Raw genomic sequence first — 26,255 nt, forward strand, 5'->3', positions numbered from 1 at the left:
GCCAGGATTATATTATCCCATTTCTTAGATAAAGGGCTTGGAGGCCAGAAATGTGTTATTTCTGTGTTAACTGGAATGGCTCTTTGGGTTGAGAGAGGAAACTTTCCTTGGACTGGTGCCAGAAATAGCACGGCTGCCCCTTCCCTTGACTAAATGACCTTCAGATTTAATATTGATGTGTAGCTTTATTCTTGCTCTGATTTAGACTGAAGAGGTGATCTTTGCTGGGAACTGCATTGGGAGAGGCTGGGGTAGGGACTTGTGCTAAGAGGGGCTGCAGAGGAGCAGAGCACAGCACCATGGAGAATATCTGCATCACTGGGTGTTCTCTTTCCCTAAAAGACATGGTGTTCTGTTGCTTTGAACAGGGATGACCTCCGCATGCTTCAAGCCAAAAAAGAAAAGGAAATCTCATTTTTCCTATGACTCTGAAGCTGCTGGGATTGAGGGCTTGGAAATCAGGGCAAGCCCTTGAGTGAGTGAGTGGGCCTGAGCTGGGGTTGCACTCGTGGAACTTGCTCCCAGTGCTCTCCCAAAGGCTGGGAAGCAGACTGCTGCTCCCCTGGAAGGCAGGGAGCCTTGGGACTGCACCTGCTTGGTGAATTCATACCTCTGATGCAGCTCTGCATTGATGTTTCTGTGCTGCTTTGTCCCCTAAAATCCACTATGTATTCTCCCTTACTCCAAGCCCAGCCCATTTCAGTCATGTTTGGCCCTGCTGAGAACTTCTGCTCCTACTGGAAATCTTCCCTGGCTTCTACCTGGTTTGTCTTGATGTCATTACATGGTTCAAACAAATGTATTTTTTAGAATCATAGAATGGTTTGGGTTGAAAGGAACTTTAAAACTTATCCAGTGTCATCCCCCTGTCATGGGCAGGGACACCTCCCACTAGACCAGGTTGCTCCAAGTCCCAGACCTTGAACATTTCCAGAGATGGGGAGTCAAAAAGTCTCTGGACTTCTTGATTGATGCCTTTGTGTGAGCTTGAAATCCTCCTTGCTCTAATGTACTGTGAGGAAAACTGGAAAAAAAAACCTTTTAGGAGACTTCTGTGAGAAGGGTTTAGAGCTTTTGCGTTGCAGGTAGAGAGCAGAGTGTAATTTTGTGATCTCAGAGCTGTGTTCAGGAAAACAATGTCGGAATTCTGCATTTGCAGACGTGTTTGCAGAGCTCTCTCCTCTTCCTCCCAGGACATGAAAGAGCAGATAAGGAGGGTGAGGTCATCCCAGCAGTGCAGAAATTTCCCAGGCCTCGAGCTGAGCCTGTTTCAGTGTAATCACTTATCCTGAAGTTTCATTTTGATCTTGGGCTGCAGAACCTGTGGAGTTAAACAAAAGCCCCCCTGGTCCCCATGAGCCATGACAAAACACCCTTTGACCTCAGGTCTTAACGGCTGCATAATGAGAATTGAAGAGACTGAAGCTGCTTTTTCATGCCTGGAGAGATGGGAGTATCCAGTGCTACTCACTCCTCTGTCAGTGTTTACTGGGTGCACTGGGTGGGGGCTGAGAGGAAGGCTCTATCTCCTGTGAGATAAACCAAGAGGAAAATGAAAGCAGGTTTTATTTGTTGCCCTGCTCGCTTCCATCCTGGAGTGACAGTGATCAGAAGTGGCTGAGTTGAAAACAAGTTTCTGCATCCTTTGTCAGTGTGCAGTGAGCTCTGTTGTTGGGAAGTTTGGTAAATACTGAAGGAGTAATCAATTCTCCTCTTGCAAGGAAGAGTTCTTTGCTTTGAGATTAACTCCACTTTTTTCTGGGCTATCTCATTGTGAGATTGTTTTGCTGGTGCTGCCCGAGTGGGGAAGGTTCAGGACACTGAGACAAGTGTAGTGGCACTTGTTCAGATCGAGTTGAGAGCAGCACAGTCAGGAAACACCTTTGTTGGTGCCGTTCACCTTATGGCATGAGCTGGAAGGTTTAACATCCTGGAGAATCATTCCATAAATTCTGCCTTCAGTAACTCTCCTGAACAATGAAAGCAGGTCCCAGATAAGTCCTGTTCTGATAGAGTGTTGTGTTGGTGCTGCTCACCAAAGCTCGGGCCTGCCATCCTCACCCTGGCTGTAATTTCTGTAGTTTCTGTATTATGGAATATTGATTTACTGTGGAGCATAAAAATGTGCCGTGCTCAGCAGAAGGGCCTCTCCAATTGTTATGCTCCAGGAACACTGCTGCTCAGGAATGTGAAATAAATTTTCCCTTTTAACAATGGATCCTGATTTGCATAGTCTCTATTCTTGTTCCCCGGGGACTGTGGCACTAATGGGCTGCAGCGAGCGCTCCCCCACTTGGACACCAAACTCCTCTGTTTGCTGCATACAAAGGGCTTTGCTGTGGAACAAGTGTAAGAACTTCTCAAACAGTTTACTCTGTGCTGTAATTGTCTCCTCTCTGTTGTGCTTAGTTTTGTTTGAAGAGCTTAGAACACTGAACACCCCCTTCCTTCTCTTCTTTGATGTTTTAATGGCGTTGTTCTCAGGGAAGCTTGTTTTCCAGCAATCCAGAAAGTCACATCGTCCCATGCTGCCAAGTGAGGTGATCTCATGGAGCTGAAGGGAGACCAGGAGCTGGGAAGTTTCTGCTTTGCTCTGCTGGGGCTTTGCTTTGGCAGCAAGCAGAGCTTTAGGATAGAAGTACAATATTCAAGGTAATGGCTTGTGGTTATTGCTGGTTGTGCTCATGATGTCAAACCTCTGTCATCGCTTGCTGTATCCTCTTAGTGAACAGGAGTCACTGGCCCTCAGGTCCTGAATTTGCCAGAAGAAAGTTATAAGTCTCTTGGTGAGATCCTACCTTTAATGTGAAGAGGAGAAAAAACTGAAAAGCACAATTTCCATTGGCTTTGTGCTTCTGCCACTTTGTGCTTTCTTGTAGAAGAATTTTAATTCCTAGTGAAAAATCTGGGTCTAAGAAAGGTAATGATTCTCCTGTGCAACCCAGATCTACTGGGAAGCTGCTATAAGCAAAATTATAACATTGATAAAGCAAAATTATAATATTGATATCCTTCTCAGCAAAAAGAAGGATGTGCTCCTGGAAGATGTTTGTTGTGAGCTTGAGCAATTGTATTTTAGGCATTTTGAGGAAAAAGTGGGCGTTCTTCGTTCAGTTTGTGATGTTGAGATTGGCATCTTAACCAGAGCTTTAAGGGAAAAATTCCCTTAAATGAACTGAACACAGTTGGAGCAAACCTTGGTGCCTTGTATAGTGTCACCTTCTCATTCCTGGATTTAGCTGCAAGGGGCTAAGAAACTGCCTTAATTTCTGGAGTGATGGTGATCAGAGTCTGCACACAGACGGTTCAAGCTGCTCTGCCCTGCCTGCCTCAGTGCCCATGAGCGTGTGTGGAGAACTCTACTGAAAAATGGGCCCAATAAATTCCCTTAAAACATGGTATTTTTCAGCTGACTGCTCTGCTGAGCCTCTGGAGAGATGGTTTTCCTGGTGTAACAGGCAGCTCGTGGTGACCACACTTCTGATCCAACCTCCTGTCCTGCACCTTCCCCTTGTCTCCTCACACCTTTGTCCGTGGGTGCTAAGCAGAGCTCAGACGTGGCCCAAAGTACTTGTGTTAGCATAGCTGCAAGAATAAAATCCTGATTTTTGGCTATTGTCACAGAACAATTGTTGCTGCTGAGGGCTCAAGAGCAGCTGGAGCTGGGAATGGCTGTTTTTCAGACAGTCAGCTGAATAAATGCTCGGGGCAGTGCATAAATGTCATGGTGTAAAGATGTGGGGCACTTGGATTTGAAACAGCACAGAAGAACTTCAGAGACAGCGTTCTGCCATTTCCAGGCCTTGGTGGGAGCTGCTGCCTGTCCTCTCGAGGTTCAGTGTCTGCACAAGGATTGTGGACAGGCTGGGGAAGGCCAGCACAGGCAGGCGTGACTCAGTGTCCCCGTGAGTCACCCTGGTGCTCCGGGCAGGATCCCGACCCCGAGGCCTGGGTGGATGGGATGGGATGCTGTGTCACCAGCCTGGTGTAGCACCTGGGGCTGTGGAGTTCCACCTTCACGGAGTCCTGCAGTCCTTTCAGTTAGAAAAGCCCTCTGAGACCGTCTGGTCCAGCCTTGGGCAGTGCTCTGGAGCTGCTCTGCTCAGGACCTTGACTCCATTGCACACCCCAGTGAGGGCTGGTGGCACAGTTTGTGCAGGTGCTGATTCACAGCCAGCAGTGCTGTCTGAGCTGCAAACAGCAGGCAAATAAAACAGTGATTTTTAGTTTACTGCTGAGAAACTGGGCACTTCTGTCTTGGGGCAGGAGCTTGGCTTAGCCCTGCTCATGGTTTAGGATTTGTCCTCCCAAGTTTTCCCTGAGCAGTGGGGGCTTTTCAGTGGGAATAAGTCTTTACTCCCAGCCTGTGGAGGTCCTGGGTTTGTGTGAATATGGGAATGAATGAGCCAAGGGGAGGTTGGAAGGAGATTGAGCAGAGTGCCGAGCACATGCTGGGAATAAAGAACCCTTCAAAGCTGATGGTTCTGTCCAGGGGTGGGGGCGGGTGTTCAGCTGAACAAATTGTTCACTTTGGCTTCTTTGCAGGCAGAAATGTTACGATCAGCTAATGAGATTGTTCTCGAGCCTTGTGGGGTTTTCTCTTCCTCCCTCAGAGTCATCATGAGAGTGGGTTTTTGGCAGAGCTTTAACTCTTGCTCCACACGCTGATCTGGTTTTGCATTGATGATTAATAATAATAATATAAAAGCTGAAGAATGAATGTGAAGAATGTATAGGGACATGAGCAAAGTAGAAAGTAGCAACTGAATTGGTTGTCTTATTGAAGAAAGGTCCCATCCTGTACCTTCTGGGCTCTGTCCCAGTGCCACGGTGAGGCTCCTCTGTGGAAAGGGCTGAAATATTCCCAGTTTGCCTGTGGAAGGTGAGGGAGGCTGAGCTGGGTGTCCCTGGGGGAAAGTCTCAAATCACTCTCACATGATTTCTTCTGTCCAAAGCTGTGCAGGAAAGAGGAGAGTAAACACAGCGTGGCCTCTGCACTGGAAGGTGACTGCATTCCAGGGGACAGCAGAGCCCCTGGGAATACACCAGTACACAGTGGAGGAGGGGAACCATATGGGGAGTGCCTGGAAAGCTGGAGTTTATTGCCTCATGTTGTGGCATTAATCTGTGAGTGTCCGAGCTCTGGGAGCTGCCCTGGGCTGTGCCACCTCCTGGCATCAGTGCCAAAGGCATTCTCTGGTTCCCAATGAACCCCTCCCATGGCTGTTCAGCTCTCAGCCTGCTTGGCTGCCTGCAGAGCTTCTCAGGGTTTCTGTGCTGTGTTTCTCTCTCTTCTGGCATCGACTGTTTCTTGCAGCGTGACCTGTTATTCCTCATTTAAGATCAAGATGGTTTGGGTTTGCTCAGGTGCTTGGAGTGGCAGAAACAATCTCTCTCCAGACCCCAGTGGCTGTTTCTCATTCATTCTGCTGATTCCTTGAAGTGGATCTGATAATGTAGCTCCCCTCCAGCCTGTAACTTTTTTCTGATCTGAAATCAGCTCTAGCTCCATTTGTCTGTGCTGCTCCATGTCATTACCAGGATGGTTTGGCAGCAGCTGGTGGGCCTGCTCTGCTCACTTTGCAGCAGGGCCTTTAGTAGGGCAGTCTCCTGGTGAAAAATAAGTCTGCTAATCTCTAATTCCCTCCGTTTGTTGGGGCTGTCTCTGTCTGCCTGGTTGGAATTCAGCTGCATGGACTCAGCAGAAAGCAGCATGGGCTGGTGGGCGGATGGGCTGCCTGAGGGACTTGAAACTGAGACTCAGATTGGATACTGGGGAGAAATCCTTCCCTGGGAGGATGAGAAGCCCTGGCACAGGGTGCCCAGAGCAGCTGTGGCTGCCCCTGGATCCCTGGCAGTGCCCAAGGCCAGGCTGGACAGTGCTTGGAGCAGCCTGGGACAGTGGAAAGTGTCCCTGCCATGGCAGGGGATGGAATTAAGTGATCCCTGTGCCAGGGTGTAACCGCCCTCACAGGGAGGCATTTCTTCCCAATATCCAATGTAACCCTTCCCTCTATCACTTTGAAGCCATTCCCCCTTGTCCTGTCACTCCGTGCCCTTGTGAAAAATCCCTCTCCATTTTCCTTGTAGACTCTGTTCAGATTTAGACAGAAAGGAGAGGGTTTTCAGGGTTTTCCTCTCCCCCAGAGCAAGTGGAGGTTTCAGATGCCCAGTGGTCACTGCAGGACATCACACTCTATGTTGTGCATGGTTGTTCCTTTCTAATTCTAGGTGAGAAAAGAATCATTTTCACAAATGCTTGTAGAGGCATTAAAGCTGAGGAATGTCCGTGGGTCCTTGTCCCAGAGCTGATCCCCATGAGGGAACATCCATCCCATGATGTTGCTGCCAGCACCTCACAGGGAAGGGTGGGACCGAGCTGGGAAAGGCTCAGTTCTAAATATAGAGCCACTACACTCGGTGCTGTTTTGGAAAGTGTGGCTGAGCCATCATTCTGCTCTTCCCCTCCTCCAGTGCTGCCGCAGGGTGTCAGAGGATGAAGTGTACATTACTGTGTTTCGCTTTCTTGGGTTATTTTTGGTTCAAATCCAGTGGGTTTTTCTGGGGTAGGATGTGTCCTGATTTTAAGGTGAGGAGCAGGTCTGCTGCTGCTTGTGCTGCCGTGTCACTTAAGAAACTAAATGGATTTTAAACTATTCTTTTCATACTTAATTTCTGTGTAATCTGAGCAAAAGAATAGGCTGTATTTATCAGCACAGGCCAGTGTTCCAGCAGGCAGAGAGGTGCTTTGTAATGTTGGGAGAGGCAAACTTTGGGAATTGGCACTTCGGGTGTACTCTCAGCAGCATTTGATTCTAAAAACTTACTTCTAAAAATTCCCAGGGCTCTGTGGCTCCCCAAAGAGCAAACTGCTGAAATCTGGCTTTACACAGGGAGATATTGCAGAGGGAAGGGCTTGAACCCCTGAAGGTGTTTTGGAGAAGGCTGGGAGGGCAGAAGGCAGCGGATGCTCTTGCCTCTTTTGTGGGAACAAAAATCTTCATGTTGCCTCATCTACACTGGCTCTGCAGGGGCAGCCAGAGCTCCACCAGGAATATGGATAACGTGCCTTGTTCTAAATGCAGGGGTTTCACTTGCAGTTTGAAGCAACCAACTCCTCCTTTTCAGGGTATTTCTATTAGTTGATTTGAGACTTGTAGTAACCCCGGGACTTTTTTGTATTTATTTCATTTTTAGGCAAGTGCATTTGGTAGCAGTTATGCCTGAATCAGAGCAGAGGGCCAGGAGGTGCAGATTTTTTGAAGAACTTGATGATTTCTGCTCCTTCCCATCTTTGCAGCTGGGGCTGCCTCAGTACAAAACCTCATTTACCACGTGCTGCTTCTGCTGTCGTGGCTGGTTTCAGCTCTGAAATGGGTTAATCTCAGCAGAAGACTTTCTGGTTTGATTTTGGAGGAAACATCTGGACATTGCTGTGGCTCCCCTGCCCCACATGCTCTGACTGGTTCAAAATTCCTACACAGAAGGAGGCGGGGGGGAGATGGGCAAAGGGAATTACTTTGTGATTAATTTCTTAATTGCTAAGCATCCAGATGTGGCAAAGGCTTTGTGCAGCAACATTGGATTTGTCAGCACTTTCTGCTGATGCTTTGTTTCCACACCATGTCGGGGTTTTCTTCCTTTCTGGGAAGCCTTAATGTTTATCCACAGGAATCAGTGTGCTTAGGGTATATTTTCATGATACTGTGGCTTTTAACATGGAGAGTGAAGCCGTGGATTTATCCGTTCCTCACCATCTCTGTGTTCCTGTCTGCCCTGGAGTGCAGCAGCAGGGACTGAGGGTGTTTTGATGACAGTTGATGTTATTTCCTGGCTTCTTTATTTGCTTGGTCCATCCATCAGATGTAGAAATCAGGGTTGCTTTGCTGCTGCCTGCCCTGTCCTTTGCAGCACACCATTGCAGGGAGCAGCTTGTGCAAGGTTGGCCCTGTTGGTCCTCTCCAAGTTGTAAACCCCAGCAGTGGTGGTTGTGAAACTTGTCACTGAGGTTTAATTGTGACCACATGGTATGAGCTGCGTTCAGGTGGATTTGGGGACTGATGCCAGAGACTTTTTTTGAAGAGTTCAGTCACTGGGTGCCAGCAGATGTTGGAATATTGCTCTGCACAGACAAATGCAGCGCGTCTGTAATTCCTTGGTAATTATTAGCAGTGGTGAGATAGTATCAGTCCTGCCATCCAGAATGCAGCTTTTGATCTGTCTGTCAGTTCTCTTTGGATTTCTGTGTGCTGTGTAATTAAAATCACCCTGAGAATAAGCGTGTGTGTGTGTTGCAGGAGGCGGAGGGCAGAGTGGAGGTGGGCAGCAGACCGTGCCGCCATCGTCAGCCGCTGGAACTGGCTCCAGGCCCACGTGTCGGACCTGGAGTACCGCATCCGGCAGCAGACGGACATCTACAAACAGATCAGAGCCAACAAGGTGAGGGGGGGGTGGGATGGGATGGAGCCAGGATGGAGTGGGATGGGGCAGGAATGGAGGAGGATGGACAGGAAGGGGGTAGGGATGGGATGGGATGGGATGGGATGGGAATGGGGTAGGAATGGGGCGGGATGGGATGCAGCAGGATGGGGCAGGAATGGAGGAGGATGGGACCAGGATGGGGCAGGAATGGAGGAGGATGGAGCAGGAATGGAACCAGGATGGGATGGGGCTGGATAGAGCAGGATGGGATGGAGAGGGATGGGGTAGGATGGAACAGAAGAAAGCATGAATGGAGCAGGATGGGGCAGGAATGGAGGAGGATGGAGCAGGATGGGGCAGGAATGGAGCAGAAATGGAGGTGGATGGGGCAGGAATGGAACCAGGATGGGATGGGGCTGGATAGAGCGGGATGGGATGGGATGGAGCAGGATAGGGCAGGAGTGGAGGAGAATGGGGCAGGATGGGACGGGGATGGAGCAGGATGGAACAGAAGAGGGCACAAATGGAGCAGGATGGAGCAGGATGGGGCAGGAATGGAGGAGGATGTGGCAGGAGGCCTTTGGGCACTGTGCTTCTGCTTTGCCTCCTGATGGCTCTCTCTGACACCAGAGAGTGCAGATGTGAAGTCTGATGCTTTTCCCTCCTGCCTCTCTCCCAAAGCAGATTGCAAAGCTGTGACTAATTGTAATGCAATTTGGCATGGGCTGAGTGTAATTCCTGTCCCTGGTTCAGTATGATAACATGAAGGGAGCAATACTTTGCTTTAGAGTCAGTCTTTGGTGCTGAGCCGAGCTGGTGCTGTTGCATGTGTGATGCTGTTCTCCATCACTCAAGCCTTTCTCTCTGATATTTTTTTTAAAACCTTCCCATTCTTTCTTTCTGGGAGTAGCTGAGGATGGGGATAAAAACAGCTGAGATTTAGTGGAAAAGGGAGTGGCCTGTGGAGGGAAGTTAGTTCAGATGCTATCTGAACAGGCTTAAAATTGAGTCTGTTCTATAAAAAAAAGATAATTTTTTGGTGCTGACCTTTCTCTGTGGAAGGTATTTTTTTTAGCATTGCTCTCAGATGGTGGGAGAATGGGGGAGAGCAGGGAAGGGATGAGGAAGGGATTGTTATGGAGACTTGTTCAGGCATGCACATCTAAATGTCAGGCCTTGGAGGAAGGAATGTCTGGAGTTTGTGGCAAGAAGGCTCCTGGTATTGCATCAACTGAGAGATCCTCAGGAATTCAGTCTGGCAAACGCCTTTCCCAAGATGTGTGCTGCTCTGGGGGTGGTGGGGAGAGGCTTCCAGGGGGTAGAAAACAGGGGATGGAGACTGGACTTTGATGCAGCTGTGCAGAAAAACAGGCTTAATTGAGTGAGTGAGGGCTCTAAATGAGTAGGTGGAAGAGCACTGGCTTGTGAGCAGAATCCATTACTGAGATTAGGGCAGAAGGCTTCTGGGAAGTGGGCAAATGAATGATTCTTCAGAAAGAATCATCTTCCTTCTGTCTTAAAGCTGACAGTGCCCCGTGGTTTTAAGTACAAAATACAAAATAGCTGGAGGTTTATATGCTAGAAGTTAAGAAATGGAAGAAATGAGAAAACTCAGGGAATGGTGTGGAAGGTTCAGGGTTTTCACCAGGTCATGGCAACTTGACAGGCTCATGAAATGGCCTGATAATGGTCACAAGCATCCCCTGTGCTTTTATAAGGCTGCAGCTTCAAGGTCTGAAAGGAGGTTCTGGCCAACAGGATCATCCTCTCTGGTTTGTTCAAACCAAAACTCACCTGTGATACCCCAACACATGAATTTAAGCTAAAACATCTTGCTTAAGGTGCAAGGGCGTTCAGAACTCGAGTGTTTTGGGTAGTGGCTGTTCTGTCTGAAGAAGAAAAAAATCAGAACCATGAGTATCACATACCCCATCTCTGATGGGGCTTGCTGGAGATTATTCTTGCACCCAGCTGTCGTTATCTTGATGTCATTGAGCTCTGGGATGGTTGTAAAACAGATTCTGTTTGCACCAATGAAAAACTAGAGACCATCTTAAAAGGGCTTGGAACAAGAATAGGAGACTAGAGAAACAGCCCTGTGTTTCAGTAACACAGGAGCTTGTTGGAATGGATTTGGCTTCAAATTGTACAAGGAAAACAGTTAAAGAATTTGGAAACACCTTGTTTTTTCTATCAATGTAACTTAACTCCAGCTTATTGGGCCATCAGGAGGTTAAAATGTAGCTGCTGCAGGAATTCAGAGTTCTACAAGTTCTAAAGTTCAAAGAAATTTGATTACATTCTTTTTTAGTTTAATTACCTTTATATGTTAGAGTTTACATCCCAGTGTACCCTTCAAGAAAGACACATTGCTGTGTCAGATCAAAGCAAGAGAAGGACGAGGCAGTCAAAAATAACCCTGTGTTTTGAGGGTAAACTGCTGCCTGGGAGTCTCAGCAGGAATTGTGCTCTCAGCACATTCAGATCAGCTCAGTTGGAGCCTGGTGAGAAGTGGAGGAAAACACCAAATCAGGGAGCGTGTGCTCAGAGCTGGTTGTAGAATACCCTGTTTGCAGGCACTGAAAAATAGCAGGGAAGCCTTGTGGCCCTGTCCTCTCTGCAGATAACATGCCCAGGTTCCCTCCAGGCTCACTTTGCTGTGACACACTGTGCAGCCTCCAGAATTGTTTTCAGGTGACTGATCTCCTGTTCTTGATCTGAGCAGCCCCTTCACAGTTCCTTGTTTGACCAGGTACTACTCACTGGGGCTTGTCCTTGTCCTGAGCTGTGTTTGTGGCCTATAGGTTCCACCAGCTCCCTGATCCCTTGCACATTTTTCCCTCCTTTGTTGTAATATAGCCCAGAATATGCATAATTACAACGATTTTATTTCACTTTGTGTTGTTCTGAGAGCAAAGCAGTCCTGCCTTGAGGTTAAGCTTCAGTTAAACAGGAACAGGACAGCATATGTTAAACCTGATTAAAACAGTGCTCAGCCACTTTGCTTTGTCCCACCAAGTTTACAGCAATGTCTTTCTTTCCTTATTGAATTTTTGTAAATATTACTTCTTGGGGGGGGTAGGGGGAAGTCTGCTCAGAGTAACAAGTTGGTACATTTTCATCACCAGCTCAGAATTGTTTGCTTGGCTGCGCAAGTTCCCCTCTGCAGGACAAGGGCAGCTGCTCTGTGCTCCTGCAGGAAGCTGCTCTGGCTTGGCTGGCACGTGGGGACAGGCTGTGAGCTGGCTCCAGCCCTCTCTGAGTTCAGCTGAGATGCCAGGGAAGGCCAGGCAGCAGGGAATTGGGTTTGGCATCACGTCTGGAAGCCGTGGTGGGAAGGAATTCAGCATGGCAGTGTGGGAGTGCAGTTTCCCTGTGGACAACAAAGGATCTGCGGCTCATTCCTGTTCCTCTCTTGCAGGGGCTGATAGTTCTTGGTGAAGCTTCGCCCCCTGACCCTGCAGTAGATGATTCCTCCCGTCCTGTTAGAGCTGAAGTCAGGCTGGAGCCTGGGGCTGAGCGCCTGGTAAGTGCCAGCGTGGGGCTGGCTGCTCCAGGTGCTTCACTGCACCACCCTGGGGAGGGAAGGCTCATCCCTCAAGCTGTGTGGGGCACAGGGATGCTCAAACCACGGCAGTGGCCTCGTGGAGCAGCTCCCTGCTGTGACTCCGGGTGGGAATCACTGATCTTGGTCTGAGCTCACCCCCTCCTGTGTTGTTTTGGGGTTAATAAACAATAGGATTTAAACACCTTTTAGAACAGAGTTCCTGGGGGTACCTTTGTAATATGCATTAGCATTTTGTGAGCTTTAAAATCCTAACTAATCCTTTCCCTCCAGCAAAAAAAAGTACCTCAAACTGAGAGCAGCATGATTAGCAAAGGCTGCTAAAGATGTGGCTATTTAATATCTGCCTGAGCATCTGAGCATTCCCCCTTGGAAAGGGCAGTAATGATTGCAGTGAGATGCACTGGAAACTATGCAGAGTGCCAGGTATTTATTATTTAATGCAGAAATGTAGGGCACAGACTGAAGGCTTGATCATACTGTTCATCCTGCCTGTGATTGCTTTGGATCCTGGGGGATGCAGCAATGCATTAAAATGGAGGGTTTGCAAGTTGTGGTCCCTGAAACTTGTGCAGGTTCTTCTTGGCGCTTTGTTGTGGCCACTCTTGCAGCCCTGTGTGCCTTCTTAGGAAGGAAATGGTGTTTATTCCCCTTGCACAGGGACTCCCACATCACTCCACACTCCCAGTGTGTCTGTGACACTGCTGGAAGTGTCACCCCTGGAACCGCCGCCTCCGGCACCCAGCCCCTGGCTCTGTGCTTAATTAGGGCTGCTCATTAGGGCAGGCTGTTGAGTCAGAGCCCTGATCTGCTCGAGCCAGAGATTACCCAGAGACTGAGGGCTCTTACTGGAAAGGGATCTCCTGGGCCTTTCCTGGAGAGGTGCTTATCATTTTGGCACCCTCCAGGCCTTTTCCCCCCAAACTGGCAGAGTTAGAGACGCATCTGCAGCGTGGAGCAGAGGGAGGAATCCATCCTGTCTCATGCCCAGCTCCCCTGGATCTCCTCCTTTCATGAGTGCCTCGGATCCGTGTCCTTGGGCATCGGCTTCCTACGTGGGATGGGGCTGATAATCCCCAGAGGAACTAATCCTATCACCAGTGGAGGGAAGGGCTTTGCAAATAAGGCCTGGGAATATCTTCTGGGAAATGGAAGCTGAGTAGGTGAATAAATATTTTTGTCTGAAGATGGAAATGACATGAAGCCCTGAAGACATTACTTGGCTGTTGATTTTGGTTCCTTGGAACCAGAAGTCTAATGAGGGGCTGCACTTGATATTGCCCCATAATTAAATATTTCCAGTAATAGGTGAAGGTCTGAACCTGCCTGCTTTTAGGGATTTTTGGGAATACAGGGGACATTCCTGCTGTTGTCTCATGGCCTGTCTGCACACAGCTGCTTTGCTGCCCTGATATGCAACAGCAGACGTGCTACAATTGAATCTTCCACACCCCCCAAGATTCCCAGGGATCCGAAGGACCTGGACTTCCAGACGCAAAGCACACAGAAGAGCTCAGTCAGGAGCAGGGTGTGATCCTGGTGCTGTGATGCTGCTCTGGATCCCAGCCTGGCTGCCCAGGCAGCCCTGGAGGACAGCACAGCCTTGGGAGGTGCACCAGGAGCTGGCACAAGAGTGAGAGTGCAGGAGGTGTTGGCTGTGCTCATGTGTTGGGTCCACCCATCCCAGGGTGATAAAGGGAGCCTGGCCTGCTCCTGATAAATACACGTTGGATTGATGCTTTCCAGCTTCTCCACAGGAAGCTGAGTCCCCCTGTTCCTATCTTGAACCACCAAGACAGAGCAAGCTCTTGGAGAAGAAGTTCCTCCTTTAAGACCCTTTCTGTAGAAGAAAATAAAGGATTTCAAAAGAGCTTATGAGTCATGAGTACCCGCCCTGCTGCACCAGGGGTGCCTCTGGCGGGTGTCACGTGGAGGCTCAGCCTTGCCAAGCCTCGGGAAAGCAGAGGGAAAGTGCTCAGCTCCTGCATGACTTCACCTGGCTGGGCTGCTGAGTTTACCTGATGTCTCAGGTGTGAGCTGCTCTCGTTCCTCTGTCTCTCTGAGTGGCAGAGTTGGTCTCATCCAGTCTTTGCTGCCCCACAGGAGAAACATCTCTTTTAGCAGAAGTGTAAAAACCCCTGCAAAGTTCCTCAAACAGGCCCAGGCAGAAGTTGTCTGAGTTGTTAAAAATGGCCCTTCCCTGGGTGACTCAGGTGTCTGCTCTTCTGGAAACCGTTAATCCAGCAGTGCCATGGCCTGGGTTTGTTGTTTATTGAGTTTGGGGGTGTCTGCTGGGAAGATTGAATCACCACAATCCAGATGGGTTCGGGATGGAGTCAAGGCCAAGCAGGGGGCTTGGCTGACCATCTGTGTGGTGTCAGAGCTCTGCTTTTGCCTTTTTTTTCTTGGTACTTGAACCACATCACCACTGTGTGTGCTCAAAGGGGGAACCCCAGCGAGAGACAGGGCAGGGAGTGTAGGAAGTACCACACAAAGGAAGAAATAAAGTTTAACCCCAGGGAGGGGCATGTCTGACACCAGAAACAGGGGGCTGCATGGGAGGGGCTGAAGGTGATGAATGCCAGAGGTATGGACACACTGGTGGGCTGCAGGGTGGGGAGCAGGAATGTCACTGGTGGGAGATACAAAGCCAGTGTGTCCTTGAAGGCTTGGTGACAATCCTGCTGCTCCCTGCAGAGCCACAGGGCTTGTGATTCAGACCTCAGGCTGAAGGGATTCGGGAGCACAGTGGTTTTAAGTCAATTTTTACTCACTTCGCTCTACCAAAAAGGTGTTTCCAGCTTTGTGTTTATGCAGCACTTTCAGCGTTACAGACTCGCCCTGCTCCCATCCCAATCCCCCAGCCTGGGTTCACACTCATTTTAAAACACTCCCTAAAATGCTGTTTGGACTCTGTTTGCACAGGTAGTAAGGTAAAATGCAAATTCAGTTTTGCAAGTCAGTTCCCCTCTCCCTCCCTCCCTATTTTCCCCCAAAGTGCTTCGGCACATGGCTCAGAACAGAAACCAAACTGCAGGAGACACTGCAGAGGTTTACAGGTGGTGATGAACTTGTTTGCACCATGGAGACAAAATGCTAAAATCTCCTTAAAGCCCTCAGCCTTTCATGCTCCTGGTTGCCTGAGGGGAATTAAAGTCCTTTGGATCTTGGAATGAAAGAGCTGCCGTGTATCCATCCTCTTGCTGTTCCTAAGATCTCCTTGTGTCCCTGCTCTCCTGTTCATACAGTGACTTCTGAACCCTGCTTTGAAGTCCCATGTGGAAATCCATGGCTACAGTGCAGAATCCTCAACCAGAACCCAGTTGTACTAATTGTGGCTATTTAAGAAGCTTTTATTTATTTCTATTTTTCTCACCCTTCCTTAGAGTGTGTCTGGATCCCAGCCCCTAGAAAGCTTGGGAATTTCTGCTGCAAATACTCCTGAATCCCATCCCACCAAGCCCTGTGGAGCACCAAGACCTGTCAATGGAGTTATTAACACGTAAGCTCTTGGATATTCTGGAAGAATTTGCTTTTCTGATCTTTGCAATGTCTCGTTGGAAGCCAGGCTGTAACTGGGTTGGTAATGGTACAGATGGTGTCTTTTTTCAAAAAAGTACAGTAGTAGATCATGCCTGGAAACATTTTGGAGGAGATTGCTTGCTTGAGGTTTTCTGCTGCATTGTTTTGCTGAAAATGGAATTAAACTGAGCTGTGTTTACATGAACAGGCCCTGCAGGCAGCTGTGCACTGAGCATGGGCAAAACTTGTTTCTTTATGAGTAGTTTTAATACATCTACAAATTGTGTGATTCAAAGGTACTAATGCCCTGCTTGCAGAATTATCTGTAACCACTGACCCACTTTATTGGAGTTACAGAGGAATCCCATTGATTTGGGGAGTAAAACTTCCTAAATTCTTTATTTCTCCCGGCTGCTTTTGTTGACAAAGTCTTGAAGTGGGTAAATGAAAACAAGTGAAAGACATTCCCTGATGCTGCAGGGTTGAACTACTTGAAAACCCTTGAAAAACGTTGCACTTGCTCCTTGCCTTGAGGAGGCAGGGAAAAAGAGAGGGGAAAAGGGAAGGAGGGAGGGAGGGATGGATCCTGCACCGGTGTAATGCGAGCAGATCAAGGAGCCCATGGCTGCAGCTGGAACACTGCAGGCTGTAACAGAGCCCTTTGTATCCTTGTAGCCTTTGAACTGCACAGCCTTAGACCACAGGGCTTTAATGTTTTGCATTTTTAGAAATGAAACACTTGTAGAAGGGACATGAAAAGGTTCTGTAGATGAGGTGCTGCTGCGCTGGAATCTGCTCGGGGCACGGGGCATTGATGCCAGGGCTGCTGCAGCCTTTGTGCCTCGCAGAGGTTGATGTTAACTCTGCACCTTTCTGGGGTCACTGCTGGGAGCTGGCACAGGTAGAGATCTCAAATATCCATCAGAACCAAGTTTACATCAGGGTTAAATATTTTTTCTGTAAGAGTATATGTTCTCTGGCATTTAAACTCATGAAAACCTCCTGTCTAAAGATTCCTCAAACTCTGCTTCTGGAGGAAGCTGAATTCTAGGGTTAAAGCTGTTCAGGTCTAGAGTGGCTTTTGCTCTGTGGCTTTCAGTGCTGCTTTTTTGTTCAGAGCTTCCAAAGGTATTTGGTCAAAGGTTCAGTCATGGGAGAGTGGAAGGTGACTGAAATAAAAGCAAAAAATGGAGTTGGTTTAATAAAACCTGTTGTGCCATGAACTGCAGAGCTCTAAACTCAGCTTGGAGTGTTGGCTCAGGTGCAAACCACGAACCTGCTGGTAGTGCTGCATGAATAACTGGGGTTTTCCTGTTCTCCTCTCCTGTGGGGCAGTCTGCAGCCTGGCCTGGCAGAACACGCTCAGGGAGATGGCCAGGAAGCCGAGGAGCTGCTCCACAAGAGGCAGCGCCTGTCCCTGGTCCCCGCGGACGGGACGTGCGTGGCCGCTCGCACCCGCCCCGTCCTCAGCTGCAAGAAGCGGCGCCTCGTCCGACCCAGCACCATCATGCCCCTTTCCAAAAAGGTCAGTCGGCTGTTTTCTGCTCTTATTTTTTCTTGTAAAGATGGAGAAAGCAACAGGAAGGAAGAGCAGGACAGCAGGGCTGTAAAGGTTGTTGGAAAAACAAATGAGAAATGAAGGAGAAGATTGTAACGGGTTGGAAGATTTTTCTTTGCTGTCACTGGGGAGGGAAGATGCTGAACTCGTGAGTTTTCTTAAGCCAACCAACCTGAGGTGAACTCAAGGCCAGGTAGGTCAGTGTGGCACAGTCTGAGCAGGAGAAAGAAGCCCTGAGAAGTCAAGTATCAGGAAACCTTGACTCTGAGACAGGAATTAGCAAAGCCCCAGGAACTCGCTGCTGCTGCTCAAGGGAAAACCACAGCTGTTTGCCCAGGCATCCATGGGATGAATGCCCTGTCTCTTCCTGTTTTGTTTCCTTTATTACTATTTTTTATACTCCTCTCCCTAATGCAGAATTCATTCAATGGAAATGCAGTTTATTGCCTGCATGAGGAAGGGCCATGTTTAATTCTTTTTATTTTCTCTTAGGAATACCATAAACTGTCAGTTGGAGGGAAAATAGTGAGAAATGAAGGAAATAAGGATCTTTATTTGTGCATGCAGAGCCATAATGGCAAAAATCCACTTACCTTTGAGACATAGTGTTTCAAGTGTAACTCTCCCACAAGGGTTGGGGGGTTTTCACTCTGCGGATGTTTTAAAGAGAAGCTCCAAAAGCAGCATTTTTCTGAGCAAAATAGATTCTTCCTCAGCTGAGTCAGCTTTAACTGATCACTTATCTGCAGTTTTATCTGGGGTATTTCTGGGAGAGCTCTGCAGTGATTACTTGCAAGATCTTCAGTGATTTGGAAGTTGCTGAACATTGTCGTGGTGGATGCTGCCTTGTACACTCAGTGCTTGAAGAATTGGCTGTAAATTCTGTGTTAGATCTTTGTTGTTGTCATCATCAAATACATTTGGTAATCAGAGATGGTTCAGAAGAGCAGTTCCAGGGATGAAAGTAGCAGAGAGCAGGGGATTTCTGAGCCCTCCTCCAGTCATTCCAGAGACAGCTGAGTCATGGCCAAGCCGTGCTCCAGAAATACCATGTCCTGTTGCCTCCACTCCCCTGCCCAGCAGAAAGTGGCTGTGGATTGAACTTTGCCACCTGCATTGTGGGGGTTTTGATCTTGTAATGTTTTTATCGTTTTCCTCACAATTCGGTGCACACATTTATGGGAATTTGTGCCCAAAGCTGGGGGCAGCCCTTCAGCTCACACGTGGGCGGAGTGGCAGGATTGTCTCTGTCCTTGCACAGCCATCCTGGTTAGAAAGCCCTGTGGGCTTAATCTTTATTATTTTTTATTAATTAATTAGTTCCCAACAGTGGTGCAGCCTGCTGATTCATGCTCATTTTTGGATCCATCACAACATCCTCTAGGCAGAACTTCCAGAAGCAGCAACATAACTGCTCAGTTACCCCTTCCTCCTCTTCTCTGGGCACTGCATTTGCTTCTTGCATTTGCCCTCAGTGAATTACATTTGATTTATTTTAGATAATTTCTCTGAACTTTTGTAACCAGGAGTGGATTTCCAGCTCTTTGCTTCAAGCAGCCCTTCCCAGTGTAGTGTTATTTGCTGTGGATATTCTCTCCCATCCTTCAAGTCATTCATGGAAATTATTTGAATAATTCTGACTCAGAACAGGCTTCTGCAGGATCCAGTTTGATCCATTTTGGTGGAGAACCAGGGGTTGTTTTCTCTGCATGGAGTTTATATCCAGTTGCTGGCAGTGGTTTCACACAAATGAAGTCTGTATCAAGTCTATAAATCTGTGAATTGTGACTCTGTCCTGGATTAAGGAACAAGGTTGAGAACCACCTTTGTCACTCTGTAGATGTCCCTGCAAGTGTCAGCTCCTGGCATATAATGATGGCTCTGACCCACTGGAACTAAAAATGGCTTCTTTGCCCCTTCTCTGACAGCAGAATTGTGCTGCCTCATGGTTTTTATAAATGAGGTTTCAACCTAGATAAAATTAAACACTTTTAGTCAAATTTAGCAGCTGTTAAACTGTCTGTGCTGGTAAGTCGTAGTTTTCAGTTGTGTTTATGCAAAGTGAAAGCATCCTCTCGTGAGGCCAGACTAAATTAACACATTCTGTACAAGGTAGAGAAAAAAGGGTGTGTATGTATATATATATATAATTATCTATATATATATAAATTACCTATATTAATTATATTATATATATATATAAATTTTATACAAGAGAAAAAAGGGTGTGTGTGTATGTGTGCATATATATAAAAATTATATTATATCTATATATATAAATTGCATATTATATATATAATTAATATTGAATACACTGTATAATTAATATTGAATATACTATATATTGAATGTACTATATATACTATATACTATTGAATGTAATTAATATTGAATATGTATAATTAACATTGAATATATATAATTAATATTGAATATACTGTATATATTATGCATCATAAGTATAATTTTAAATTATATTTTAAATGTCACGTAACAGCTATTTAATATTATAAATAATGTTAACAATATTTTAAAATGTCACATAACAGCTATTTCATAATGAATTCTATAGAAATAAAATGAATTTATTATATATTTATTATATATTTATTGATAATCAAATGTAGCTATAATCTATAAAATGCAGGTTGATTTTTGCTATTTTATATACACATACAGTATGTATTTATATAAATACGCAGAAGGAACATTAAAACAATACAGCTGCTTTTCGGGTGTTTTCCATGAGCTGTCCCAGGGAGCGTGTGCTGTCCCTGGGCTGGCTGTGACGTGTGCCCTGTGTCCCCCCAGGCCCAGCGTGGCAGCCTGGCGCGCTGCAGCTGCGACGTGAACCCCTCGTGTGCCCTGTGTGGCAGCCGCAGCCCCGGCACGCTGGAGATCCAGTACGATGCCCCCCTGCTGGAGCGCCTCTCGCAGCTGGACTCCTGCATCCATCCTGTCCTGTCATTCCCAGATGGTGAGCACGGCTCCTGCTGCCTCCTGGGGAGGTGCAGATCTGCTGGGGCACAGCCAAACCTGTTCATGTGCAGGTGGATTTGAGATGAGAGCATTAACTGGAGCAGGAGGGTCTGGGGGAGTGTCACACCTGGGCTCTGTTGAGTTTTGGGAATCTCTACCTGCAACCTCACTCATGGTGTGGACACCAAGGCCTGGAAGTCCTTCCTGGGACCTGCCTGTGGGGCTCTAAAGCACTTGGGAAATATTTGCTTCCATGAGTTTGTCCCTAACTCATCAGTATAAAATGATTTGTGGATTGGTTTGTCACAGGAAATCCTTTTGACCTCGTGAGGAATTGAAAATGATCTTCCATGGTTCGGTGGGCACAGCAAGAAGGGATGTTCCTGTTAGGACACTCAATTTCCTGTGTTACAGCTTCAGGGTTAATCAGCATTAAGAGAGGAATAATTAACCAGCCCTGACCGTGGGCTATTCACAAATTCCATGTGTAGGGACTTTTCCCAAGGGAAGAGTAGTTTCCAGAGTCTTCTTCAACTGATCCTTTTATCAGAGAGTTGGGAAATGGTTGGATCACATGGTTCCTTGCCTTGGTGGGAGTTCATGGCTGCTTGGGGTGTGAAATTGGGGCTGCCCTGTCCTTGGAAGTGCCCAAGGCCAGGCTGGACGGGGCTTGGAGTCAGCTGGGACAGTGGAAGGTGTCCCTACCCCAGCCATTCTGGGATTCTCATGCTGGCAGGAAGGTGTGTGGCCTGGCTTCCCATGGAGGTGTCAACTGGTTGGTCTGGGAGAAGTCACTGGGCTAATGTGTGTGCTTGGGTTTAAATTCCAGCTTTTCACAAACTTTTTGTGACAGTAGGAAATGCAGGGAGTGTCTGGGAGCAATTAGTGTGGCCTCTTTCATTAGCACTATATTTAAACCAGACTAAAATAGTAAATTGGGGCTATTTTTAGCTAGATCCCTCCCCTCCCAAAGACACAGCTCTGATCAGGAGTGCTCAAGGAACTTAATGAACTTCTGAAGCAGGAATTTATTTTCTGATTTCACAGCACTTGTGATCTTCTGTAGTGCTAAATCAAATATGCTGGGAAATGGGGAGACAACCTGTTGGGTGCTATTGCAGCAGAGGCACCAGGCAAATTATCCCATATTCTTCCCATTTTCAGGGCTCCCTGCAGCTGCCTCACAGGGTAGAAGATCAGTTCTGGCTGCATGAGATTAAAAAACTTAGGATTTAAAACTAATTGATGTAAAGCTTAAACACCTGTGCAGGAATACCCATTTTCCAGTACTGGTGACCTTTATTTATTCACTAATGCTTCAAGCAGCTGGCTAGGGTTGATTTTTGGGATGGGAGTGATTCCTGTCCCAGAGGAAAGCCAGGTAACGTGTTCAGGTGGGGAAATAGCAGTGCCTGGTGCTGTTGGTGTGCTCTGAAGTGTCTCTGCACACCTGTGGGGTGAACCCAGGGTGCTGCTGGGGCTGCTGTGTGTGCAGGGCTCGCTGAGGGCTCCTGGTTCCAGGGCACAGCTGTGAGCATGTGCTGACTTTCACTTTGAGCCGGCTCTGGGTGCCAGCCGGGATCTCCAGAGCAGTTTGCCAAGGGCAAAACTGCCAGGCACTGCAGGAGGAAAAGATCATTTATTCACTTATTCCCCTGGCAAGCAGGACCCAGCCAGTGAGGCCTTGAACCCCTGTGCTTATGCTCCACCAGAGCTTTGTCCCCTTCCTTCCAGGGTGGTGTGGGGTTTTTGTTGTTTTTTTTTTTCTGGTTTGATTTCTCGCTGGGAATTTTTGGATGATGTAATAACCTTGGAGGGAGGATGAGCGCTGGGCTCACTGTGGTTGCCATCTGCTGGTCCCTGGGAGCCCTGCACTGCTTCCCGAGGAGCAGGGGAGGAGGGATGGTGGCACTGCTGCCAAAGCAGCAGAGAACTCCCTTCCTGCTGACAGCGTTTTGTCCTGGCCTGCTCCCCCTCCCTTCAGCCTGTCCCCTCCTTCCACAGATGGTGTGGGATGTGAACTGGGAGGAGAAAGCAAAAGATGAGCAGAGAGCACAGGCCATTTTCCCCAAGTCTGGCCACCCCAGTGGATGGCAGCATCCCTGAAGGACTGGCCTGGCCCCTCTCTGTTTTTTGGGACATGTCCCCACAAGCCAGCAGTGATGGCCAAAGAACTGCCATCGCCCTGTGACTGCCCTTCCTTAGCAAGGGGCTGGGTGACAGCTTTAACCACCAGGGTACCTGGAATGAAGCTGTCCTGGCTTTTTCCAGGGAGCCAAGTCCCCACCAGCTCCAGCCCACGCTCTGCCAGCTCCATCCTCTCTGCCTGCCTGGATCTGCTGGGGCTTTCCAGTCCCTGAAATTGGGAGGGAAATACTGGGCAGGGGTCCAGCTTCCAGCCAGGAGTTCCTCCTGCCCTTGGGACCTCTCAGGTGTGGTCACACACAACTTCTCATGGTTGAGGTGCCACATCATGCAAATTAACATGCTGCAGTGCCTGGTTGGCTTTTAGCTTGACTTGCAATTGAGGATTTTTTTAGCTTGACTTGAAATTGAGGCTGAATTTCTCTCTTTCAGCCCAGATTTGGTGCTGAGATACCTCAGGTTCTTGAAAGTCAGATCTAAGGTAGCACCACATGGGATACCTACAGAGGTGAAGACACAGGAATTTTCTGACTTAGAAAACTTTGCCAGGATATGCTTGGGCTGTGAATCCTGTAGGAATTACACAAAGACCTGCAGATTACAAATGTTGGAACCTACTGCAGGTCCTTCCTGAACATGGGGAGAGTGTGAGGAAGCCTGGGTCTGACAGTCTGTGCTTGCATGTTCATCCAGGGCTGTTCTTACTGGGAGCACTGGGACAGGGTGATGGGACCACAGCTCTTTGTTGCACGATTGATTTGGATGAATGCTCTTTTCCCCCTGCAGATGTGCCGACGAGCCTGCACTTCCAGAGCATGTTGAAATCCCAGTGGCAGAACAAGCCCTACGAGAAAACTAAAGCTCCCAAGAAGCTGTCGCTGAAGCACAGAGCCCCCGTGCCCCCCAGCCTGGCTGACCCCGCGCGCAAGGACCGCCACAAGCTGGTCAACTCCTTCTTCACCGCGGCCAGTAAGTGCTGCCCCTGCCCCAGGAGGAGGAGGAGGAGGAGGATGCCCTTCAGTCCCGCTCCCAGGGGTGAGGCAGGGCTATGGCAGGGCTGCAGGTGAGCTGTGTGCAGGTGCAGCTCAGGTTTGTAGGGACCTCCCCGTGCTCGGTGTCAGCCATGCCCACAGCAGTGCCACAGGTCTGAGCACACCTCCCCACAGCACCCCCGTGGTGTGGACAAGCTCTGCCCGAGTCTCCTGTGCCAGCAGAAAGAGAGGTGAAAGCAAGCATTTCATAGCTCTTTCTCTGTTCCCCTCCTCAGAGCGCTCCCATCAAAAAGCCCAAGCAGACAAGGCACACAGGCCGCCTTTAGACGATTTTTCGGCCGTGTCCAAGGCCGAGAGAGCGCCAGAGCGCTCTGCCCAGCCTCCTGCCTTTGACAAAAAGCGATTGCGAGACTGCTCATCTGAGAGGAGTGAAGGTAGGCCCCCAGGGGCAGGTGTCTCGGGGGGAGCTTGGGCTTTGCTGCATCCCCAGCCTCTCTGCCCCACAGAAGGGGGCACGCACTGCTTCGGGCCGAGCCGCCACCACAGCAATGCCTCGTGTGCTCTAAACTGCTTCTTCCCCAGGGCAGCCCCTCAGAAGGTGCTTCTCTTTCCTGCAAAGTGCTCCTCAGTGCACATGGTCCTTTCCTCTCCACCACCACCCCCTCGGGTGGGCTGGGGTTTTTTTGCTAATGTTGTTGTTCATTTTCTCCCCCTCCCCGTGCAGTGTTGAAGCATCACACGGACGTCGGTGGGCCGAGCTACCTGGCAGCAGCTGTGACCCCCACCCCTCACAGCCCCATAGCTCGGCAGCTCTCCACCTCCTCCGAGGGCTCTGCTCCCGCCAGCTCCGCTTCCCAGGGCACCTCTGGCACTGCTGTGAGTATCTGCTGCCTTCCCAGGGCTTCTGGGCTCAGCCCATCGTGGGGGCTCAGCCGGTGCACAGATTCTGGGCTGGAGAGTGCTCAGTGTTCCTCTTGCCATGCTGGACCCTTTGGTTCAGCAGCTGCTGGGGTTGCTGGCTGGGTGTTGGATATGTTGGCTGTGCTGCAATTCCAGGTTCACCATCAGCTCAGCAGCTGCTGGTGAATGTTCCCGTTCCCAGCAGCCCCTTGGCTTTGGTGCACACCCAGATTTTGGTGTGTGAAGCAGTGTGGGGCTGCCAGGAGAAGAGCTGAGCCCCAGCAGTGCTGCTTCCCCTGGGACAGCTCCCCTTGGTGTCACCAGGCTGTGGATGGCATTGGGGTCACAGGGCCAGGGCACAGCAGTGGTGGTGGGGATCTTCCACCTGTGCACAGTCTCCAGCAGTCTGTGAACTCAGACATCTTCTGAGACACACTCAGACTGCCACAGTGCTTGAGGGTGGCACAGTGTGGGACCTTCATGAGCTCTGTGAGTGAGCAGAAACTCCCTCCCACGCAGCAGAAGCCCTTCAATGAAAGACTGAATTCTGCTGAGCTCACAGGTGTCCAGTGAAGAATTTGCCTTCTGTCTGGCCCCCCCATTTGGTAGTTAGGGCCAAAGCTTGAGCTGGATGTGACCCAGGGCGAGCAGAGCAGGACTCCTTGAACCCCCTGCTCCAGGCTTGTTGCCATGAGCTTCTGGGTCCCCACTGGGTTCCTTCACTGCAGAATTCAATTGTTCCATCACCAGCTGTGACATCAGGGTGTCAGAAGAACCCAGTGGTGGTTCAGCTTGAGTGTGCTTGGTGTTTTGGAGGAGAGGACAGCCCATCTCAGCAGCTCTGACACCTCAAGGAGGCCTTTCCTTGGCTCTGCACACCCACCCTGGTTTTCTCTTGCTGCTTTCCTGCTGTGCTTTCACAAGCTCATTCAGAAATGCAGGATGAAGAAGTTTCCCTCCCCCAGCAAGAGGATTCCAGGCCCTGGGCTCCACACTCTGGGCTCAGGGGTGGAGCTCCTGTGTTCAAGCGTCCCAGGCAGCTGCGGGTCTGTGGGGGCTCCCCAGCCAAAGGCTCAATCCTCACTCTTGGGCAGCCACACCTTGGGATCTGGGTTTCCTCGCTGCTGGGGCAGTAGATTTTGGGTTGGGAGGAGGACTTGGAGCAAGCAGTAGGAGATCTCTAGTCTGATACAAATTGATGTTGGCTCTGAAGTGTCTGTAGGTCAGACAAGGTCATTCTGTCCTTTTTCCATCAATGACTTCCTGTGATGACTTTCCCACGTGCCAGACCCCACATCCCTTTCTCACATGGTTCTCCCTGTTGCAGCAGCCGAGGAGGAGGAGGGGTGAGAGCTCCTTTGACATAAACAACATCGTCATCCCCATGTCCGTGGCTGCCACCACCCGCGTGGAGAAGCTGCAGTACAAGGAGATCCTCACCCCCAGGTACTGCCCCAGCCCCAGAGGGAAAGCAAAGTGCTTTGCTTCTTCCTTGGGAATAAAGGAAAGGTTGGAAAACTGATCATACCATTGCTGGAGACTGGCTAAGTTAGGGAGTGTTTTCTCTGAGGAGCCCTTGGCCATCAAAGCCAACTGCTCAGCTCAGTGTCTGCTCAATTTAAAGTCAGTCCTGGTTGTCTCCTTGACTTGCTGCTAAGTCAGAGGTCCCAGTGGTTTCCCAGCTCTGCAGGTGCCTGGGCTGGGTTAACTTTGCAGTTCTGCTTCTTCCCAACTTCCCTCTGTCTCCCTCCTGGTCATCTGTGCTCTTCCCTGGCCCATTTCAGAGCAGGGCAGGAGGGAGCCTGTGGGAGGAAGAGAAGGAAATGCAGCAGCCTCTGCTCTGCTTCCTCTGTCCTTGGGAAGCTCCAGCTGTGCTACCAGACCACTGAGGAGGTCTGGTGCTTCAAACTGAGCCTAAGTGTGTTGCTGCTCATGGCAAGGGTGAAATTCCCCTTTCCCAGAAGCCGCTGTTGGGAGGGGAGGGGGATGTGCAGCTGGCTCTAGCTGTGCCCTGAGTGATGCCCATGGTGGTTGTCTTGCAGCTGGCGTGAAGTTGATATCAGTGCTCTGAAAACCAACCCTGAGGAGGACAACGAGGAGGTAAGAAAGATTTTATTTTCCAGTTAATGTGGGATGAGGCTGGTGGTAAATGAGCAGTGTCTATGGAGGGAAC

General features: G+C 49.1%; 1 protein-coding gene across 4 annotated transcripts in view; it reads left to right on the forward strand.

The window, feature by feature from the left end:
- Positions 1-26,255, forward strand: part of KANSL1 (KAT8 regulatory NSL complex subunit 1) — a 75,863-nt gene that overhangs the window by 45,040 nt on the left and 4,568 nt on the right. For 2 of the 4 annotated variants that reach the window (XM_030966093.1, XM_030966092.1), the window contains 10 exons: positions 8,298-8,439; positions 11,843-11,947; positions 15,373-15,488; positions 16,844-17,033; positions 19,878-20,043; positions 22,977-23,159; positions 23,458-23,616; positions 23,907-24,058; positions 25,410-25,528; positions 26,125-26,182. In XM_030966093.1, the coding sequence (XP_030821953.1) occupies positions 8,298-8,439; positions 11,843-11,947; positions 15,373-15,488; positions 16,844-17,033; positions 19,878-20,043; positions 22,977-23,159; positions 23,458-23,616; positions 23,907-24,058; positions 25,410-25,528; positions 26,125-26,182 (1,390 nt within the window). The remainder of the gene's footprint in view (positions 1-8,297; positions 8,440-11,842; positions 11,948-15,372; positions 15,489-16,843; positions 17,034-19,877; positions 20,044-22,976; positions 23,160-23,457; positions 23,617-23,906; positions 24,059-25,409; positions 25,529-26,124; positions 26,183-26,255) is intronic. The other 2 variants (XM_030966094.1, XM_030966095.1) reach the window with 2 other exon arrangements.

The sequence above is a fragment of the Camarhynchus parvulus genome, chromosome 27, assembly GCF_901933205.1.
Source record: "Camarhynchus parvulus chromosome 27, STF_HiC, whole genome shotgun sequence".
NCBI classification, from domain to species: domain Eukaryota; kingdom Metazoa; phylum Chordata; class Aves; order Passeriformes; family Thraupidae; genus Camarhynchus; species Camarhynchus parvulus.